At 30.5% G+C, this 19,736-nt stretch overlaps 7 protein-coding genes across 25 annotated transcripts; 4 read left to right on the top strand and 3 right to left on the bottom strand.

Moving 5' to 3' along the window:
* Positions 1-51: 51 nt before the first annotated feature.
* On the top strand, positions 52-4,021 carry Cog2 (conserved oligomeric Golgi complex subunit 2). 5 transcript variants are annotated; one of them, XR_013063303.1, is made up of 13 exons: positions 52-195; positions 313-484; positions 567-794; positions 883-1,149; positions 1,232-1,524; positions 1,590-1,719; positions 1,824-2,146; positions 2,223-2,289; positions 2,378-2,573; positions 2,645-2,924; positions 2,989-3,169; positions 3,267-3,418; positions 3,493-4,021. XR_013063303.1 is itself a non-coding variant. In XM_076691792.1 (12 exons), exons 2-12 carry the CDS (start codon positions 413-415, stop codon positions 3,348-3,350), a joined length of 2,121 nt encoding a protein of 706 aa, XP_076547907.1. In that variant the 5' UTR covers positions 68-214; positions 313-412; the 3' UTR covers positions 3,351-4,021. The 5 variants fall into 5 exon arrangements, 1 of the variants encoding a protein (XP_076547907.1); XR_013063304.1 differs by having other exon boundaries at positions 59-191; XR_013063302.1 differs by having other exon boundaries at positions 68-214.
* On the bottom strand, positions 3,314-6,390 carry fsd (transmembrane protein fates-shifted). Of its 4 annotated transcripts, none has more exons than XM_076691794.1 (8): positions 5,292-5,434; positions 5,131-5,211; positions 4,873-4,974; positions 4,738-4,806; positions 4,519-4,657; positions 4,251-4,456; positions 4,000-4,166; positions 3,314-3,914 (listed from the first exon to the last, which is right to left on the bottom strand). In XM_076691794.1, exons 1-8 carry the CDS (start codon positions 5,359-5,361, stop codon positions 3,654-3,656), a joined length of 1,095 nt encoding a protein of 364 aa, XP_076547909.1. In that variant the 5' UTR covers positions 5,362-5,434; the 3' UTR covers positions 3,314-3,653. The 4 variants fall into 4 exon arrangements, with proteins under 4 accessions (XP_076547909.1, XP_076547910.1, XP_076547912.1 ...); XM_076691795.1 differs by having other exon boundaries at positions 4,009-4,166; XM_076691797.1 differs by lacking the exons at positions 5,131-5,211; positions 5,292-5,434 and adding an exon at positions 6,255-6,390.
* Positions 4,972-7,713, top strand: Pus10 (Pseudouridine synthase 10). Of its 3 annotated transcripts, none has more exons than XM_034337396.2 (7): positions 4,972-5,170; positions 5,776-5,927; positions 6,020-6,124; positions 6,191-6,498; positions 6,581-6,762; positions 6,823-6,948; positions 7,023-7,713. In XM_034337396.2, the coding sequence occupies exons 2-7, from the start codon at positions 5,790-5,792 to the stop codon at positions 7,646-7,648; spliced, it is 1,485 nt and encodes a 494-aa protein (XP_034193287.2). In that variant the 5' UTR covers positions 4,972-5,170; positions 5,776-5,789; the 3' UTR covers positions 7,649-7,713. The 3 variants fall into 3 exon arrangements, with proteins under 3 accessions (XP_034193287.2, XP_034193286.2, XP_034193284.2); XM_034337395.2 differs by lacking the exon at positions 4,972-5,170 and adding an exon at positions 5,459-5,594; XM_034337393.2 differs by lacking the exon at positions 4,972-5,170 and adding an exon at positions 5,527-5,682.
* A 50-nt stretch (positions 7,714-7,763) lies between these two features.
* aurB (aurora kinase B) lies at positions 7,764-9,594 on the bottom strand. 4 transcript variants are annotated; one of them, XM_076691799.1, is made up of 7 exons: positions 9,215-9,594; positions 9,013-9,137; positions 8,742-8,933; positions 8,523-8,657; positions 8,278-8,436; positions 7,967-8,198; positions 7,764-7,901 (listed from the first exon to the last, which is right to left on the bottom strand). In XM_076691799.1, the coding sequence occupies exons 2-7, from the start codon at positions 9,123-9,125 to the stop codon at positions 7,812-7,814; spliced, it is 921 nt and encodes a 306-aa protein (XP_076547914.1). In that variant the 5' UTR covers positions 9,126-9,137; positions 9,215-9,594; the 3' UTR covers positions 7,764-7,811. The 4 variants fall into 4 exon arrangements, with proteins under 4 accessions (XP_076547914.1, XP_076547915.1, XP_076547913.1 ...); XM_076691800.1 differs by having other exon boundaries at positions 9,013-9,133; XM_076691798.1 differs by having other exon boundaries at positions 9,013-9,155; positions 9,242-9,594.
* Positions 9,595-9,712: 118 nt separating this feature from the next.
* LOC117610248 (calcineurin subunit B type 2) lies at positions 9,713-12,056 on the top strand. The gene is made up of 5 exons (XM_034337413.2): positions 9,713-9,852; positions 10,033-10,072; positions 10,467-10,678; positions 10,747-10,956; positions 11,028-12,056. The coding sequence occupies exons 1-5, from the start codon at positions 9,850-9,852 to the stop codon at positions 11,073-11,075; spliced, it is 513 nt and encodes a 170-aa protein (XP_034193304.1). The 5' UTR covers positions 9,713-9,849; the 3' UTR covers positions 11,076-12,056.
* A 307-nt stretch (positions 12,057-12,363) lies between these two features.
* Positions 12,364-16,824, top strand: LOC117610240 (Protein phosphatase 4 regulatory subunit 2-related protein). Of its 5 annotated transcripts, none has more exons than XM_034337385.2 (3): positions 12,364-12,738; positions 12,801-13,042; positions 13,161-16,824. In XM_034337385.2, exon 3 carries the CDS (start codon positions 13,240-13,242, stop codon positions 15,364-15,366), a length of 2,127 nt encoding a protein of 708 aa, XP_034193276.2. In that variant the 5' UTR covers positions 12,364-12,738; positions 12,801-13,042; positions 13,161-13,239; the 3' UTR covers positions 15,367-16,824. The 5 variants fall into 5 exon arrangements, with proteins under 5 accessions (XP_034193276.2, XP_034193277.2, XP_034193275.2 ...); XM_034337386.2 differs by having other exon boundaries at positions 12,364-12,742; positions 12,840-13,042; XM_034337384.2 differs by having other exon boundaries at positions 12,364-12,742.
* A 156-nt stretch (positions 16,825-16,980) lies between these two features.
* On the bottom strand, positions 16,981-19,473 carry LOC117610241 (ATP-binding cassette sub-family B member 10, mitochondrial). 3 transcript variants are annotated; one of them, XM_034337391.2, is made up of 4 exons: positions 19,260-19,473; positions 18,656-18,789; positions 17,459-18,570; positions 16,981-17,381 (listed from the first exon to the last, which is right to left on the bottom strand). In XM_034337391.2, exons 1-4 carry the CDS (start codon positions 19,295-19,297, stop codon positions 17,121-17,123), a joined length of 1,545 nt encoding a protein of 514 aa, XP_034193282.1. In that variant the 5' UTR covers positions 19,298-19,473; the 3' UTR covers positions 16,981-17,120. The 3 variants fall into 3 exon arrangements, with proteins under 3 accessions (XP_034193282.1, XP_034193281.1, XP_076547903.1); XM_034337390.2 differs by having other exon boundaries at positions 18,656-18,991; positions 19,260-19,472; XM_076691788.1 differs by having other exon boundaries at positions 18,656-19,259; positions 19,342-19,450.
* Positions 19,474-19,736: the final 263 nt, after the last annotated feature.

The raw sequence follows: 19,736 nt of genomic DNA, 5'->3' as shown, positions 1-19,736 counted from the left end.
ATAAAACGCATAATAACGATTAATAGTTTTATGCACCGAAGATGAAATTCTTTTATTTTACATTTTCAACATTTTCCATCTTAACAGCTACGTTTTCAACGCACAAAATAATTCAAAGTTAGGTCAAAAGCTGATATGCTTTTCATACAATTATTGAAAAAACCGAAACAAAAATGATACATGTGATGCTTGTCTGTAATTTATATTTTATTATGTACATATCAGCATATTCTATATATGTTGCACCAGCTAATATTTATCATTATACTTATTGAAACAGGAATAAATTGTTAATCATTTTTTTTTTTTTAGGTACATACATACTGCATTCTTTAAATTGGAAACTATGAATGTGTTAAATTTATAAAAAAATTTACTAAGAAAAGAGATTTTCTTTTACAAAGAAGACACCATGTCGAAAGAAAATATTAATTTACCAAAAGTCCCAAAAGATTTGTGCTTCTCAGAACTTGATTTCATTCAGGTAATTAATTTGGCATGTTACGCGTTAACAAGATATTATGTTGTAGATTTTTTAATTTAATTTAATGTTTTATAATTTTTAGCAAAATTTCAATGTAGATACTTTTCTACAAGAACATAGAAAGAACACAAAACTGGAAACGATGCGAGATGATTTGGGAATATATTTGAAATTATTAAGATCCGCTATGATCGATTTAATCAACAGAGATTATACAGATTTTGTGAATTTATCAAGTAATCTTATTGGTTTGGATAAAGCTATCAATAATCTGCAAACACCGTTAGGTCAATTAAAAGAGGAAATAATGGTAAAGTAAAAATGAAAATCTTCAAGTATCAAATATTTATATATAATATTTTAGTAAAGTTTAATCCTTTTTTTTTTTTTTTTTACAGCAAATACGACAAACTTTGGACGATGAAATTATTGTAATTTCTCATAATGTGAATGATTGCGAGAAACTTAGAGAATACAAGAAGAGTATATTCAGTTTACAATATATTTATAATTCTTTCAACAAATTGTCAAACACATTATCATTAAATACATTTCTTGAAAGTACAGTTAAAATAGATATCTTGGAACAAATTGCAGCAGAATTCAGTCAGTTACAATTTTACATGTCCAGATGCAAATTGGATATTATCAATGATAAACAAAAGGTTCGTATGTATGTATACATATTTAATGGATAATTAAGAAATTGTTATTCTCGTTAACGATAGAAAACTTTCGTTGTTATAGGAATATGAAAAACTTGAACAGACTTATATCACGTATCTTAACGAATTGTTCTTGGCATCTTTGCAAGAAAGAAATTCCGATTTTTTAATTCGATGTTTAAGAATTTATGTTACGCTTGACAAAATAAGCGATGCAGAAAATTTAATAAGAAAAGAAGTTGTTAGTCCATTGGTTCATAGTGCAATTAGCATAGAAAATTTACAAACCAATTCACTTGGCCTACAAGATATTTACGATAGATTGTTGAATATTTTGAATGTAGAACTCGAACTGCTTTTGGACATCACATCCAAGTGTGTACCTTTTTTTATTAAACTTGAAGTTTATATAGTATTATATTTTCTTACTTTCATGTCAGAGTTTCCGCGGAGAAACGAAGAGTACAATTCGATTTTGTGGTAAACAGTTTTTGGATCGAGGTGGAAGAAAAGATGGAACAATATATTAAATGTGTTTTTGCACCCGGAGATCCAGTATTATTTCATTCGGTTAGTAAATATTAGTAAATATTAGTAAATATTAGTAAATAAGAAGAATAATGTTTGTATTATTATAGGGATATACTGTATATTACGATGTTTTACGATTTCAGAGATACATTGCAACTCTCAAGTTTTTAGAGAAATTAGAAGATAAATGTCTTTCACACGAACCTTATGTAGCATTAAAAGAAAATCCACAGTATAAACGTTTTTTAATAAAGTGGAATTTACCAGTCTATTTTCAAATACGATTTCAAGAAATAGCCAGTGCGGTCGAAACTGTACTAACAGAACCAATATCACCAGCATGTGTTAAGGGAACATTAGAAACGTTTACGCAAAAGCATTTTTCTCTTCATGCAACCTATATCATTGCGATAAATATACAAAGAATTTGGTCCAAAGACATATATTTGAGTCAGCTTTTTCATCGGTAATTATTAATAATAATTGCCAGCTTGAAAAATTATAAAATATAATAAGAATTTTTTACACCTTTTTACACGTAGATTTTGGAAATTCACTCTTCAGATATGTGCCAGATATCAAATGTGGATTCATAGAGCCCTTAAAGAAGTATGAAATTTAATTTAATTTCCTCTAAATCATGAAAAAGAAAACAAAAAAAATTAATCTTAACTGTTTTCTTTCTTTTTATGCAAAGGTATGGACAGTAGAAAACGAAGTAAATAATCCAAACAAAGCAGAACATTCGACGAGGCTCAACTTTCTTATTTGTTTGTACGAAGATGTAAAGAAATTTGTAGCCGCGTCTTCACTTCTTTTAAGCATGATCCAGTCGAAACTTGAACGAACAACTGAAAAAATATTGAAATTATTGAAAGGTTGTACAATACTTGGTAAATTATCCGTAATCCGTAGTTGAAACTGGAACTGTTATTGTATAATATACATATATTTTATGCTATAGATTCCTTCGATGAAACGATAAAGAACTTGGAAACCATTTTGCCACAAATCACAGAAGAAATTGTAAACGAACTTTTGAAACAATCTGTGGTACATTTGAAACAAGTCAGTGATATACCAAGATTATTTAGACGAACAAAAAGGGATATACCAACGAAACCATGTGCTTATGTAAAAAATAGTCTTATATTTCTAATCAATTTTCATCGAGAGTATAATGAAGTGTTACTAGATGACGTTAATCGCTGGTTGGAATTAGCTCTATCTTCATTAACTAAACAGTAAGAGGAGAAAGTACGCAATTATATCAAAAATATTACAGTTTATCATACTTTCTAATTGCAGTTACTTAGCTTCTGTAACAGATGTATTAACATCGGTACAAAAAACTGAGGAAAGCTTGAGAAGATTAAAAAAAATACGCGATAAATCCACGGGTTCATTTTCTTCTGAAGCACAAGGAATCAGCGATGATGAAAAAATACGTATTCAGTTGCAAGTTGATGTACAAGCTTATGCCAACATGGTAACATTTATTATTAAATCATTGATATCTTACCGTATAAAACTCGTTATGCATATTTATAATCTAAATATACATATGTATATCCGTTATACTTAAGATTACAGAGATGGAAATTTCAATTTCAAACGTGTCTCACGTGGAAGAATTGTTACACGCTGTTGAAACAGCGATCAAAAGATAATATTCTTTTTCCATTTTTTTAAACGAACAATAACAACAACAACAACAACAACAACAACAACAACAAAAGTGATACCTTTCACATACTTTTTCCATTTGTTTGTTGCTTTGTCAGTAAGTAATCTCCAATTTTTTTATTTTAGAAGGGTCGCATGGAATTCTATAGAATGACATCCAAATGTTATTTTACTTAACAGACATTTAATCTATTATTTACATATATATTATGTTTATATTACAAAACTCGTAATCGTATGTTTTAACCGATTGATTGTGAAACATGGAATTTTTTAACAACAATTTTCTACTCCCACAAATCACTCTGTGGTAGTTCAATTGTAGTTATACCATCTTGGTGGGGATAAAGTGGATGCCACCAATCTAAAATTTGACAATTAACAACATCATTTAAAATAACTTGATTCGTCAATGTACCAGGAATATCTGATGTTCCAAATCCAAGCTGCAATCGATGATCTTTAAAACCTGGCATTAAAGTCATCGACACTGATTGCAGGATCAAACCGATTACAGGTGGCAACATACTATATTTTAAACAAGTTACCTACAAATCATGCAACAAAATAAATACAACGTTGCATAGCATTACATATAATGTATCACACTTTGGTCATTTGTTAAATATGTACAATAAATACCCTAAGTACTTTACAGCCCTCTTCTGGATTTACAGCTACATCTTCCAACATTTCAAGAAAATCTGTTTTCTTAACATTTATCTTGGATTTCTGTTTCAGCGAGTTGGTTGATTTTGGAATTTCTTTTAATTTGAAATAGAAATACCATCGCATTTTTCCTTTCTACAAGCAGATTTCTCATTAACCAATTTATTTTATACATTTAATACTCTACTAATGGTACAATGGTACTTCTGTAATACTTGCTTTATGCCACATAAGGCAACACCGTCTCTTTACTAGAGAGTGAGGCTCGTCTTGTCTCAAATAAGATACGTCGTCAACTTCTCTTTTCAAGGCAAAATAAGTGTAATGTAACGTTCTAATAACACAAGCACGAAGCCCGTGCGTACGAACCATACATTGTGGTTGCAAACGTTCCGGTAAGCTAGGAACAAACTTATAATACCTGCAATCACAATTTAATTTTATGTGCTAAAAAGAAATATCATTCATTTAAAAGAAACTTACGACTTATACAAATGAAACCAAAATTTTCCAGTGGTTGTTACATGGTAAGAACTTCTACATATCCGAGCAAATTTTCCAACAGCCTCTGGACTAATGTATTCGGATATAATAAACCATATATCTAATGGATAATCTACACCTATAGAACAGTTGAAAAATATTTATCCCTTTTGTGTAGAAATTTAAAAATCTCAATTTTTTCTTTTTTTTTTTCTTTACCTTCATCTTCTATTACATTCTTTTCGGAAGAACTTGTTTTTCTACTTCTCCTTTGACTAGTCGAGACACCTGGTACAATTTACAAAACTTGTTATCATTGTTAAATCACTGTTATTTACAATTAATTTCCTTTACCTTTACTGTTTTTCTTCGACTTATTTGCATCAGATAAATTTTGATCACTTTCATCCATCTCCTCTTTCCAATCTTCCTCTTGTACTGTTGCTTTTTGTTTCACTGTAAAAAAGAGAAAAAAGAAAAAGAAAGAAAAAACCCAAGAAAATATGACATGATACAATACGAAATGTCGTATTCTGCAGTGTGTATTAATTGCATTCTACCAAACAGAAATGGCACAATAAAAAGTTGATTGAAACGTATTGAGAAAATAACCTTCGGAGAAAAGATTTGTCACCGCCTTTCTAAATCTAGCGTGAGTCCGTGATGAATTTGCAAAATCGTCAATGGTTACATCTATCATGAAACAATAATTAGTTCATTATATACACTAAATAAAGAATCAATTTTAAATTGATTATAAAACAACGATTAACCTCCAATCAAATTGTCATTGCCATTTTCCGCGTTTATCTTTTTGCTAGACTTTTTTCTTAAAAAAGGCATGATGTTACGTGTTACGTTATTATATTTACAAAGTAGTCAGGTACCCGTTATAACGAAATAAAACTTAAAATTTACAATTATTTACACTAGTAGTAGACGATACTACAGGCATCCATCACTAAATCAGTAAAATTATTACATTATATATCACTATACATATATGTATATTTATATATTTGTATGTTCTTTCATTGAACGAATTTTGAATATATTTGCAATTATAATAAAGAACTGTAAGTGACTAATAAAAGAAAGTACAGAAACAATATTTATATTAACAATTATATTTATCTAATATATACTACATTAATTCTCTTACTGGTAAAGTATAATGCATGCTAAATACATATATAAACATTGAAACATTTAATTAGGTTAATATTCATATATTTTTAATATCAAACTGTTTCACAGGACTTTCGTTAAAAATGAATCTTTCCGTAGAAGAGGAAAAACGAATTTTTAATCTCTTACAACAAAAAAATTGTTGCTTAAGATGTTGTTTGCGGTTCATTGGATATCGTACACCAAATTGTTTCCAAGATCCTGTTACATTTGTAAAACGTGTAAGTTATATTTAATGTAGTTTCTTTCACACGCATAATAAAATAAAATAAAATAAAATAAAATAAAATAAAATAAAATCTTTGTTTACCAGTCAGAAATATATTCTGTGATAGAAGATAGTTTTACAGACGATGTGCCTTGTGCAGCTTGCTTGGGAATTCTTCAGAATAAAATACAAGAGTTAGTTATTGAAAAAGTATGTGTAAATACTTGATTTGAAATATAGTTATTCTATATAAATATGAAATAATTTTAAAAACAGATACAAGCCAAAGTAGAGAAAGAAAATTATGACAGCGATACTTTTCTATGCGCATTGACAATACCTGTATGCATAAATCTCAGAGAACGTTTGTTGCACGTTCAATCTGCCACCGAACTGAATCTCTCGGAAGATGCGTTACTTAATTTTAAAGTAAAACTACAGAGTATCAAAGATGTTTGGAAATGGGTGATGATTCCTAAAATAGAAAATGCAATTAAAAAGCAGGCAGATATAACAACACCATCCCCGTTTCTTATCGACGTTATCTTTACATACAAGCATAATGAAAAAGAGTGCGAAACATTGTAAGTTTCCTATAGAGTTGTTACATCTTAAATGCTTTACTTTGGCTGAATAATGCTTCTGTCTAATATCTTTTTCTTGTAGATTGCATAACAAGAAAAGAAAATGCAACGATAATAAATTCAGTCGAAAAAGCATAGAAACTTTAATGAACAGTATTACGGATGAAGATTTTGCTAAATTTTTCAAAAGTTGGTCATTAGAAACAACCAGCAGCGTTGACGTAGAAAATATACTATGTTCATACTCGAGTATTTTTATAGGAGGTAATGTTTTTGGATTTGTAGTAACGTGCATTAGTGCATAACGCTTTATTATAATTTTAGGTAGATACAGTAAACTATCAAGAGAACTTAGTCAAACACCATGGTTCATAGATGGGATAAAGAAGATGGAGACATCTGTTCAAGACATAGTGTGTAATCCTATCATCGAAGCGATGAAACCTCAATGTAGGCTAATATTTAAATGCAATTATCATTAACATCGATTTTTAATGTATAATGTTGTTTTTATCTGTACACAGCTATTAAATTTTTATCATCGGGAAGGGAAGATGTCGATGTCAGAAATATATATGCAGGGAGGCCATTTGCTGTTGAATTAATTAATCCTCGAATGACAAAAATAACAGAAAAGTTACTATCAAATTTAGTCACCCAAGTAAATCAGACTTCGCAACAAGTACAAATCACGTCAAATTTAAAAGTATTATCTAGGATTGACTTAAAAAAGTTGAAGGAAGGTGAGAAAGTTAAAACAAAATTTTATCGAGCACTTTGCATATGCCGTAACGGATCGAAAAATACACTTTCCCTCGAAGAATTAAATAATACAAAACGAATAAAAATAACTCAAAAAACACCGTTGAGGGTATTACACAGAAGACCTTTGAGCCCTAGAATCCGTTTAATCTACGAAATGAGAGCTCGCTGGGCAAAACCTCAAGAACTAAGAAATCTATTGGACGTTAAAGATGAAGATATTAATAAGTTTTTTGTATTGGACATTAAAACACAAGCAGGAACGTATGTGAAAGAATTTGTGCACGGAGATTTTGGACGAACTAAACCAAGTTTATGCGATATTCTTCACTCTGACCTTGATATAGTTGCATTGGATGTGACAGGTATTAATTTAAATTGGCCATAGGAATTATGCTAATATATCTCCTGTAGCTTTTTACTACCTATTAAAAAAAAAAAAAAAAAAAAAAACCTGCAAAATTCTTACTAGATAAATTATTTTATTTTATACAATACAAATAACATCGTATCTTTAACGGTCGTGTCTTGATACATATATGTAGTTTACGTCAACATGCGGCATTCTTATATTTTAGAATCCAAAAATGCTTTTTCACAGCAGCCATAGAAATTCTTTCTGAACTTTTCCTTTTAATTAACTGTAATTAAAATAATGTTATTCATAGAAACCAAAAAAAATATTAATACAACTTTTAAATGTTACCTTTGATATAAGGTCTTTAGCTCCAGGCGTAATTTGTTCTGGCCACTGTATATTTATTGTTTTTATTTTAACATAAGTTTCTTGCTGTGAATCGCTAAGAAAAGGTGGCCTACCGACGAGAAATTCGTAACAAAGGATACCTAAACACCAATGATCGACATATATGTCGTACGTTTGTCCAGTTACCATTTCTGGTGGCAAATAATCTAATGTTCCGCATAATGTATTCCTCCTATAATTATTAATATATACATAATAACATTGTTTTCAATCGCATTTATACAAAATCCGTCATTTTTAAATGCACTTACTTAGATGACGGTGCATGAACAGACCACCCAAAATCTGCTAATTTTACATCACCTTCGTATGTAAGTAATAAATTCTCCGGTTTTATATCTCGGTGAATTACATTATTCTTATGGCAATATTCCAAAGCATCTGCAACTTGATACGTATACTTTGCAGACCTAACAAATGGAATAACGTTTTTTCAAAATTACCATATACGTATATTAAAAGAAAGTTCAAGCAAGTTCAAGTTAAAAAAACATACAAATGTTCGTTAAATCTTTCATTTGGTTGCCGTTTCAATTCCTTATAAAGCTCTCCTCCAGCTGCAAATTCTAGTACAAGGTAAATACGTTTGTGGTCATGAAAATATGTCAGCATTTGAAGAATATGAGGATGCCTAAAAATTGATACATTACGATACCATATATATATATATATTTATAAAAGCAAAAGCGGTAAGCTTGCAAATGAACAAATTTACCTCAAATGTGTCTGAATTTCGATTTCACGCATTACTTGCTTTTCAACACGTCCCTTCATTAATTCTACTTTGTACAAAGTTTTCAAAGCTACCATGTATCGAGTGGTTTTCTCCCTTGCCAAATACACTCGTCCAAATTTCCCACGGCCCAAAGGTGATCCAATTTCAAAATCATTTAAACTCCACTGGTACCTATAATATTTTTCACCTTACAATCTAGTAATAAATTTGCAATAATTTTGGAATAATACGCAAAATTGTTTGCTTGTACCTTGGACCTCTGCCTTCGATGTGCTCTTCCATTTTACATAAGGTATCAGAGATAATTTCTTTGTAATCGGATGGAACATTGGAAGACAATTTAAAGGCATCACTGTTAGTCATAATTGGTACTATCTTAAACATTTAAAAGTACTTTTGAATATGTTTACATACAAAGTCAGAAGAAAAATTAATGATTGTGTTTTATATACCTTAAAATATCCTTTAATAATAATTACCTATATTTAATGTTTTATAAATTTCTTATTCCTGACAAAATCAATCGTTTTTACCGGTGTATAAAATTCTTTAATCTTCGTTTTTTCTACTCCAACTGCCTCCTTTGATTCAAATCTTTAAATGAAATTTAATGACTGAAGTGACATCTGCGGGATGAGAATGACAATAAAAATTCAATTTCATTTTTCGTGTAATATACCCTTTTTTTTTTTTCATTTCATAGATCAATTTCAATGCAGAAATATTTGAATGCTCGTATATTTTCTTCAGGATTCTGGGAATTACGATTTTGGACAATGTGTCGGTCATTGGTTTCACTCATAATCAGTCCTAAACCATGGTTCACGAAATCATAGAAACCAATAGAAACCGTGCGAAGCCGATCGGTTACGTATCGAACGGAATTAGTTTTCATCGAAAAATCTTTCTAAAAATCACCAACGGTCACCATTTGAGAAGAACCGGATTCAAACGATCGTTTAGTTTCCTATCTATGTTTATTTACCTTTTATTGGTTTATCAACCATAAAATAATACCCGCTGATCAATTTTGACGTTTTTGGGTGAATTTTTGACAGTACCAGAAATCCGCTGACTCGATTTCACAATGGTAAGGAAGAGTATTAAATCTCGATTAATTACATTCGAGTAAATTATTAAGTAACATATTTTATTTATTTTTAGTATAAACATTTGTATGGTTATCGTTTCAAAATTATTCTTGATCGTAAACAAAAAAAAGTCTTTCCGAAACAAAGTACATGTATTATTTTATAACTTCTTCTTTTAGGGTAACGAAAGCTCTTTGCCTATGGAACTGTGTTCTAATTGTAAGTTAATATTGAACATTGTTTTCGAAACCTTATATTAACCTATTCTGTTTGATCGAATTTTTTCGTTTAATATAACAATTTTATTTTTTTGGAAACGATTTAAATTATGCTCTGTTCTCATTTTAATTAAAATTTGACAAAATTTATACAAATTTGTATTAAAAACAAGTTTTTCTTTTCCCCTCTCTCTCTTTCTCTATTTTTTTAATTTTAGTTTACTTATTACCTTTGATTTATTTTTATCATCAACTAAACATAGCACTTGTAAAGAAGAAGGTATCATGTTTATTATGTTGTTGCGTTATTATAATGTTTCATAATGATATTTTTGCATATATTTTTTATGTCACATTATCAAAAAATTTTTAACATAAAAATATCAATGTGTCAGTTGATGTTGACGAAATTAGAAGATTGGGAAAACGATTTCGCAAATTAGATCTGGATAATAGCGGTGCTTTAAGTATCGATGAGTTTATGTCATTACCAGAGTTACAACAAAATCCTTTAGTTCAACGTGTAATAGATATATTTGACGCCGATGGTAATGGAGAAGTTGATTTTAAGGAATTTATCCATGGTGTTTCTCAATTCAGTGTCAAGGTATGTATACCAATATCATTCTTCCATTGAATAATTTACTTGAAGAATTTGTTGTTTTTCTCTTAAAGGGTGACAAAGAAAGCAAATTAAGATTTGCCTTTAGAATTTATGATATGGATAACGATGGTTTCATAAGTAACGGGGAATTGTTTCAAGTATTAAAAATGATGGTAGGCAATAATTTGAAAGATACACAACTTCAACAAATTGTTGATAAAACAATATTGTTTGCTGATAAAGACGAAGATGGTAAAATTAGTTTTGAGGAATTCTGTTCTGTAAGTAATAAATTTTAGAAAATTAGAATTTTGGGTAACTAATATAACATGTTTGTTACGTATGATTTCAGGTCGTTGGTAATACAGATATTCATAAGAAGATGGTGGTTGATGTCTAAATAATCAAACCTTGTGACAAATATTAAATATTAAAATATGGTAATGTGTTTGATTTTATAAATTTATTAATAACAGCAAAATCATTGGTTAGCTGTAAGTAACAAAATCTTGTAGCGTCAAATTATGATTGTTACTAAGCCTTTAATCAAGCCAATTTATATATCAGTTTGACGCCTTTCAAATGTTTTCCATAGTACAATGTATATTAGAATTTATTGACCACCAACTTTCTACAATTGTGCACATTCTCTAAACATTACATACACGCGCGCGCGCATAAAACTTTCAACACTATAAATGAACATTGTTACATTACATAGACATACACCTACATATTTATTTTAGTCGATGATGTTATGTTTGTGTAATAATTCTGTTATTATTTTATTCAATTAATGTACAAAACATTGTAAAGTTACTTTAGGAAAACTTAAGAAATACAGTTATAAATATATAAATCGTTAAACATACCGTTTCTTGTATCAGTATCTTATTAAAATACGTTTGGTTTGTTATTTTACAACTGTGTTTCTGTAGTTTTTCAATTAAACGCTATTAGATTTAGACAAACGAGAATATCTCGTTCAAGTGATAATATCAAATTTAATATGTTGTTGGAGCGTAACTGGTGAATCTCAAAAATATTTCTAATCATTTTCGAAATGAATTTGTATCACATGTATTGTGTTCAATTACTACCAATTGTGCATTTGAAAAAAATACATCATTTTCTTTATTATGATTGAATTAATATCTATGGAGTTTTTCATATATATATATATATATATATATATACACATACACATATAAATAAAAGATGATCAATCTTTTCACATAAATCTGTCTTTCTTACAGCTGTGAACAAGACTGAAACAGAAATGGAATTTTCAAATGCACTGTTACTTTTAAATAATTATATTTGTTAATTGTGTTATTTCTAAAAGCATAATATACCACAAAATATAACAAGTTATTATTTATTCTGGTATTATAATTATTTGTATATTTACATATTACAAAATCTTAATGTCTGATTCTGATTTTAAATCTTTAAATATATTGAAATAAATTTGCACGATATACACGCATAGGGTAGATTAATAAGTATTAAATATATGTATAGATAAGTGTAGATAGGTAGGTAGCGAATAAAAATAATGCTCCTTTTGTTGTTCATTTGTAAAACAGTCAAAAACGTTTTGCAAATGTGCATCAAGAGGATGATGTTATTGAATAAAAGTAAAAATTTGCATAAATGGAGGGTGGATGGGATGAGGTAGGGTGGGTCTCCACCCGCAAGAACCTCTCCGTGGTGAGACCTGGGCAATCGTTATTATTCGATGACTAATTAATAACTGTATCATTATTTCTATGGTATGTACATTTATTAATTATGCAACAAATAATGGTGATGTAGTTAGTATAGCATGCTGTTAGTTGGATGCAATAATTGAGGTGGCGCTTGAATCAGTTTCTGTTCAGTTATGAGCTGTTTTACCGACGCGGAATTCAGAGTTCGGCCTCCACGCTAGCATCACTGTATCTTGTTTATTGAGCGTTACTAACTTCACTGTATATATAAACGTGAAATTTGTAATCAACCATACTACGCTTTTGTTTGAAGCGGTGTATAATTTAAACGCTGCCACACATTTTTTAAGCGTATGTACGTACAAGAAGTATTTATAAAGAAAAAAAATATATAAATAATATTGTTTTTCCAGTGGTACTATAAATTAAACATAAATTACCATGTTGTGTAGTTTGATGTCGATAAAACAGAAATACGCTCCAAAGATTTAATACTTGTACATATGTATACGTTGAATTATGTAAAAATTATAAATCATTTTAATTACCATACAACGAAGTACATAGATAATAAATAAAAATTAACCAAATCTGCTGTCAACAACAACAACAACAACAACAACAACAACAGTCAACAATGACATATTCTTTTCAGGTAAATAGATATTGGTAGGTGTTGGTAGGCCTGCTTCATCCCCCATCCTTCATTGTTTCTATTTAGTACCCGGTGTGTTTGCGTTTTTCGTTGTTTCTTGCCTAAAGTTTTGCTACAGGTTCTAGCAGTTTAACGAAAATTGTCGACAGAAATTATTTAGTAACTAAAGAAGACGGAGGGGAGAGTAAACGGAAAAAATGGAAAATTTGGAGGAAGTATTGCAGGCATTAGACGAGTTTCAGAAAATGCGTCCAAGCGAAATACCTCGAGAACTCGAGGACTATTTGTGTTGGGTCGCAAAAACCGGTGATCCTGTTTATCAGTGGTCGCTAATAAAAACTCTATTTAGAGAAAAACTTACTCGCGTAATGACTGATTTCTACGAAAGCTGTCCGACACTTGATCTTGCACCTTGTCCTAACGTTGAACATTTCAATTACGACACTATGAAAAGCAATCTTTTGGAGCGTTTAGAATCATTTGCAAACGCTCCGTTTACTGTTCAACGAATTTGTGAGTTATTGACAGCACCGCGTAAGGAGTATAATAGAGTTGACAAATTTATGCGAGCTATTGAAAAGAATATCTTGGTTGTTTCTACCAGAGAACCTGGACCGACAGCTCGAAGAAACGAAAACGGAGACGGTATGGTCAATGGATCTGTAGATGAAGATACGTCGGTAACGCAACCTCCTCAGGATGTAGAAATGGAATATTGGGAAAAAGACTGTTCTTCCACCGTTACAATTAGCGTACATACAGTTGAAAACGAAACACCATTGTTACAAACGGTTGTACCGACTACTACCGTAGTAAAAAATGTATTTGACACAGAAGAGATTTCTCAGGAGAAAGTCGAATCAACTTCAAAATCAGACAACGTTGTATCTAATTTTATACCAACAACTTCAGAGTTTACTAGCACTCCCAATTTAACTTGTTCGCCGCAAACACAGAATTCACAGATAGAACCTACGATGCAGAATTTATCTACCATGGTTCCTGAAACTTCTGGAATTGTCAGTGACGTTTCAGAAGCTATCATGAACGAGGATACTAGTTCTCAGCCTAGTTTAGAACTGGAAAATGATGGAGGTGAAATTACGGATTCCTCGCGAAAATTACAAACTACCTTTCAGACGAAAGACTTCAGTTCGAACGAAAGTAAGTCATTAAAATTTTATGTAGATAATTCCAAAGCAAACGGAAAAACAGAAGTTGGCTCGCGTGTATCATCGGTACACCTACAAGAAGAGTCGAGTAAAGCTAACGACGTATGTACGATGAAATCAGATATCGAATCTAAAACAGTACCGAACAGCAAAGAATCGAACGAAAATTTACAAAATGCAGCAAAGTCGAGCAGTAATCGGGTAGAAGAAGTCGAAACAGTTACTCAAAATGCGCACGATCCAACCATAGAGGACAAAGAAAAAGTAGTAGAATCTTTAAAGAATTCCAATATAGAAGATACATTATCGAAAGATAATTTAGAGAAACCTACCGACGATGTAAGTCTGATTGCAGATAATACGAGTACAGAGGAAAATCCGTCTGGAAATAGTTCCGAGGATATGCCTGTAGATGTAGAAAATTTAAAAGATCATAATAAAGAAACAGAATCGACAGAAGATTCTAAATCTATCATGGAAGATTCATGTTCCAAAGATAATACGACAAAGAATTTTAATTCCGATCAAGAAGAAAATAATTTAACCATAACGAAAGCTATAGAAGATGAAACTAGAATAATAAAATCCATAGTACCTGATAAAATTTCTATTATCGAAGAATCAAAAGACACGACGGAGACTATTAACGAGAAAATAGAAGAGGAGGGTACTTCGTCGATCATTGAAATATCAGAGAATTTAGAAAATCGAAATCCTGTAGCAACAAGTCAATCTAGAAACGAAAATAAAATGTGCGTTGAAGATAATCATGTAACAGAATTGGAAGGTAATGATATTACTGCTACTAATACTACCGCTACTGCTACTACTACTGTTACTGCTACTACTACTACCACCACCACTATTGCTGCTGCTGCTGCTGCTGCTGCTGCTGCTATTACTACTGTTACCGCTACTACTACTACTGCTACTACTACTACTACTACTACTACTATTACTAGTACTACTACTACTACTACTACTATTACTACTATGATTGAAACTAGTGATACAGTAATAGAAAATACAACAAGTAGAAAAGTACTGGAACCGGTAGAATTAATGGATGTAGACGAGGAAGAAACGTTATCGGTATTTGAACAGAGTGACGAACCAATGGAGCAAGAAGCAGCACAATCATCTAGAAGTTAATAAGAAGTGTAAGAAACAGGTTCTATTACTTTTATAATGCTTGATTTTTATTTAAACAGGAAACGTAAAGAAATACTGAACGAAACAAATTTATCCTTAATATAAGAAGAAAATCTTTATTGTATTTTGAATATGATTTTTATGACCTTTATAAAATTGCAAAGGGTTGTCTAATTATATATTATTTACTATTTTATTAATTTCATAATTGCAACTAAAATCAAGTAAATTTGGTATTGTACAGAACTTGTTCATATGAATTTCTAAGCTCCTGTAGAAAGCAAAACACTGCCTATTCCCAGAACATTATAATAGTAACGACCAGCTTTGACCACGGTTTGGGTTTCAACTCAAATCAGTTTGTAAAAAAGTAAAAAAAGAAAAATTTGATCGTGAATTTATACAGACGAAAGTTTTTACTGATTAGGATGTGACTGTGGCTCATGACCGGAGCGTATGAAATTTTCCCGAGGCTACCTAATAATAAATACGCAGTTTCAAATTTTAGAACATAAATTGGTACCTCTATAAACTTGGATGTAAAATATAAATCGAATCATTGAACGTCAAACTGGTTACTGGTCTTATGTACAGAAATATCATTCGAAAATTGACAATTCAAACGATACATCAGTTTTAAAATATTAATAGCTTTCAATGACATATACGACACAGAAACTAGAAAAAGTGATAAAGGTTTCAATTTTACATTATAATTGGAATCAAAATGCAGATTCCATTTTATGATTCAAGTTGTAACCGATAAATAAATAAATAAATAAATAAATAAATGAATAAATAAATAAATAAATAAATAAATAAATAAATGCCTTTATTACAAATATTATCTCAATTAAAAGAAGGTAAAACATAGCAAGGATAAAAGTTTATTTTCTCCCTGATTAGAGAAATAAATATTATCGCTCTCTTTATACCTTGCTGTGCTTTTCAATAAAAAGATAATAGTTAAATATGTATTTTATCAGGTAACATGGATATTTCTTCCTAAAGGAGAATGTACTAAACTTGCGTAATGGTTTAAAAATCCTCCTAGTTTAATTATAATAATTTACTTCTGGTCATGTGTTTACATTGGATATTTTTAAGGAAATACAAGTTTAAAAGTAATAATTTATCAAGAAGTATATTAATTGTAGCAATAGCATATTAATTTAAAAATAACATAAATCGATGATGAAAGATATTGATATAACTTAAAATAGCAGTGTATATTATTTTATAGGAAAATATATTAAAAATTATTACCAAAGTGGGATTATTCATAATACCTGCCTTACAACATCACAGATCAAAGAACACGCATGATTTTGTGATTATTATTACATTAAAATACTTACTCAAGTATTTATGCATCGCTTACACAAATTGTTTTGATACATTTAACTGAAGTGTAGGTTTCAACTTGTTGATAAAAAAAGCAATGGATACATAAGAAATCCAATGGTTGTAAAAGTTAATTTGGGCGTCCACATTTTCGTAGTATTACATAATTCCTTAAGAGTCGGTATATTGTGTAGAGAAACTTAATAATACAATACAGTTACAGAATAACAACACATTGTATTCTATAAATTAATAAATTTATTAATTATTTATTACAAATGTGATTTTCAATGACCTTTACAAATTATCGTTAGACACTATCAGTCATTTGGTTGATAAAATAATTAATATATATGTATATATATACACACACACACACACAACGCACATACAATTTTGTGATATACGATTTAGGTAAAAGTTTGATGTTGAACTAACTTATTAAAGTAACCGTCGCTTAAACTCCTAAGTTCCTTGTAAGTTCCACTTTCTGCTACTTGTCCTTTGTTCAAAACCACGATCTTGTCAGCATTTTTGATCGTGCTAAATCTATGGGCTATAATTAACACTGTTCGACCTTGAACAGCTTTTTCTAAAGCTTGCTGTACATAATGTTCACTTTCAGCATCTAACGCACTCGTCGCTTCGTCCAGAATTAAAATTGTTGGTTTCTAAATACATAAAAGGAATTTCAAATGTGTATCCTTTAAAGATGAGATTGTTGTTTTTTATTATTAGTAGATCTTACCTTTATCAATGCTCTGGCAATAGCAACTCTTTGTCGCTGTCCGCCGCTAAGGGTAATGCCCCTTTCTCCGACTAACGTATCCAAACCATCCGGCATGTTCTTTGTAAATTCCAAAACGTGAGCATGTTTCGCAATTTCTTCCACCTCGTCACATTTTGTTGGATCTTCTAATCCGTATAATATATTTTCTCTTATCGTTCCACTAAAGAGAACAGGTTCCTGAGAAACAATACTGATCTGTGATTTCACCCAGGCAGGATCGAGAGACTTAAGATCATGATTGTCTAAAAGTATACATCCTGAATTCGGATCATAAAGTCTTAACAATAGCGATGCTACTGTAGATTTTCCACAACCTGACGATCCAACGATAGCGATCACCATACATTTTGGAACGTTCAAAGTAAAATTTTTCAAAACCCACGCATTCTTCCTCGTAGGATAAGCAAAATTAACATTTTGGAATTGAATATCACCTGATAATTGATTTTCCGGAATTTTACCACCGCCAATAGGTATTGCTGGTTCTCTTTCGATTAATTCAATTAAACGCATGTTTGCACCTAACGCTTTGTTTAATTCGCTATAAAATGAAGATAATCCATTCAATGATATTCCTACGTATGCGGCATATATTAAGAAAGCGCTTAAGCTTCCAACCGTGAGCGACAAGTCGGAAACCATAGTTCCACCGTAATATAAAACAGACAGGATGATCGCGTTTCCTGAGAAACCGGTTAATCCAAAAAATATTCCTCTATATAAACTCTCTTTGTAGCATACTTTGAGCAGATTCTCTAATTGAAAATTATAACGTTTAACTTCATCAATTTCTTTCGCAAAAGCTTTTACTGTCCTTATATTACTGATCCTTTCTTCGGCTATTGTATTTAACGACGTTAAACTATCCTGTATGTCGGTTGAAATATTTTTTAAAAAACGCCCATAAACTATGGCTAAACCAGCTATCGGTGGTACTATAGCCAGACCAAGCACGGCTAATTTAGGTGAAACATAGAACATCATGGATACTCCAGCGACGCTCATAACAGCGGAACGCAATCCGTCCGATAAATTTCTTGTTAACGCGTAACTAACCAGTTGCGTATCTCCTAAAATGAAGAAAGTCAGATTGCAATTACAATTATAGGAAGCAAATCCGTTACAAGAATCAAGTATCAAAGTTAAAATATATACCAGATAATTTTCCAACAAACTCTCCTGTACTGGATTTATCGAACATTGCCACCTCTTGACGAAGAATACCAGCGTACAATTGTTTTCTTAAAGACTGAGTCACCCTGTGCGCGGCGGTAGATATTAGATACACTCTACAAAAATTACATATACCTCCGACAAGGAATACTCCAAACAAAATAATGCATAATTGATTCAGTTTTTCTTTCATACGTTCTTTTTCAGTTGTATAAACGATATCAATCAATTTTCCTAAAGAAAAAGGTACAGCCATTGTGATAGCAGATGAAATCAGTAAAAATGTGATTGCACCAAATAACCTCCATTTTTCAGGTACTGCTAACATAAACAAACTTTTAAAATCTGATATTTTCTTTCGTGCGATAGTTTGCACGGTAGAGTTTAAAACTTTTCTTTCTAAGGTACTGCTTCCGTGATATCTTAACGGAGAAAATACACATGTTTTTCCATAGATCCTGATCAACGGTTTCGAACATGTATAAAATAATTGTTTATGCACCACTGAAGATTTATGAAAATCTATTTTTCTCGAAGCAATATTTCTCGTGAATAATCTCCAAACAAGCGTCATTTTTTAACGTACCTATAAATGAAGTAGTAATTAGAAAAATGAAACGTCATTGAAACTAATAATGCTTCATCATCGATCCACTTAAGGTTACAACATTTCAAATGAATAATACATCAATCTTTCAGAGTTACATGCGAATTATTATCTTTAACTTTATACTGCATTTAAATTAGCTACTTATATTTTCGTTTTATATCGTGTATTGTATAAATAAAATATAAAGTCTGCAAGTATGTATGTATGTATGTATGTAGTACGTTCAAAAATCTTCCGCCTCCTGAACTGATATCGCTATTCTCAAAATCCCTAAATAAAAAACTCTGAAAACTTTCATTTTGACGATATTAATATTAAAAATAACATAATATTTAATCGTTAAACATTATAAAATTTAATATATAACTGAAACGTACGAATAATAAAGCAAATATTAATTCAAATTTCTCATATATGTATCGAACCAATCAAACTTGACTAACATAAGTATTT

Source organism: Osmia lignaria, chromosome 13 (genome assembly GCF_051020975.1).
Source record: "Osmia lignaria lignaria isolate PbOS001 chromosome 13, iyOsmLign1, whole genome shotgun sequence".
Classification (NCBI taxonomy): domain Eukaryota; kingdom Metazoa; phylum Arthropoda; class Insecta; order Hymenoptera; family Megachilidae; genus Osmia; species Osmia lignaria.
This window is presented reverse-complemented; position numbering and strand designations above follow the sequence as displayed.

Bases quoted from the DNA above. Each gene is read 5' to 3' on its own strand.
- LOC117610248 (XM_034337413.2), top strand. The intron at 10,073-10,466 runs GTAAGTTAATAT...TCAATGTGTCAG, and splicing joins TATGGAACTGTGTTCTAATT to TTGATGTTGACGAAATTAGA. The intron at 10,679-10,746 runs GTATGTATACCA...TTTCTCTTAAAG, and splicing joins TTTCTCAATTCAGTGTCAAG to GGTGACAAAGAAAGCAAATT.
- Pus10 (XM_034337396.2), top strand. From the start codon at position 5,790: ATGAATCTTTCCGTAGAAGAGGAAAAACGAATTTTTAATCTCTTACAA. The intron at 5,928-6,019 runs GTAAGTTATATT...TTTGTTTACCAG, and splicing joins CTGTTACATTTGTAAAACGT to TCAGAAATATATTCTGTGAT. The intron at 6,125-6,190 runs GTATGTGTAAAT...TTTTAAAAACAG, and splicing joins AAGAGTTAGTTATTGAAAAA to ATACAAGCCAAAGTAGAGAA.
- LOC117610240 (XM_034337385.2), top strand. From the start codon at position 13,240: ATGGAAAATTTGGAGGAAGTATTGCAGGCATTAGACGAGTTTCAGAAA.
- Cog2 (XM_076691792.1), top strand. From the start codon at position 413: ATGTCGAAAGAAAATATTAATTTACCAAAAGTCCCAAAAGATTTGTGC. The intron at 1,150-1,231 runs GTTCGTATGTAT...TCGTTGTTATAG, and splicing joins TTATCAATGATAAACAAAAG to GAATATGAAAAACTTGAACA. The intron at 3,170-3,266 runs GTAACATTTATT...GTTATACTTAAG, and splicing joins TACAAGCTTATGCCAACATG to ATTACAGAGATGGAAATTTC.
- fsd (XM_076691794.1), bottom strand. From the start codon at position 5,361: ATGCCTTTTTTAAGAAAAAAGTCTAGCAAAAAGATAAACGCGGAAAAT. The intron at 4,457-4,518 runs GTAAGTTTCTTT...TTGTGATTGCAG, and splicing joins TGGTTTCATTTGTATAAGTC to GTATTATAAGTTTGTTCCTA. The intron at 3,915-3,999 runs GTACATATTTAA...CATGATTTGTAG, and splicing joins AAGTACTTAGGGTATTTATT to GTAACTTGTTTAAAATATAG.
- aurB (XM_076691798.1), bottom strand. From the start codon at position 9,146: ATGTTTAAGATAGTACCAATTATGACTAACAGTGATGCCTTTAAATTG. The intron at 8,658-8,741 runs GTAAATTTGTTC...ATCAATTTTTAG, and splicing joins GAAATTCAGACACATTTGAG to GCATCCTCATATTCTTCAAA. The intron at 8,437-8,522 runs GTATGTTTTTTT...TCCATTTGTTAG, and splicing joins GAAAGATTTAACGAACATTT to GTCTGCAAAGTATACGTATC.
- LOC117610241 (XM_076691788.1), bottom strand. From the start codon at position 19,247: ATGACGCTTGTTTGGAGATTATTCACGAGAAATATTGCTTCGAGAAAA. The intron at 18,571-18,655 runs GTATATATTTTA...TCTTCATTTTAG, and splicing joins GTTTGTTGGAAAATTATCTG to GAGATACGCAACTGGTTAGT. The intron at 17,382-17,458 runs GTAAGATCTACT...TTATGTATTTAG, and splicing joins TTGCCAGAGCATTGATAAAG to AAACCAACAATTTTAATTCT.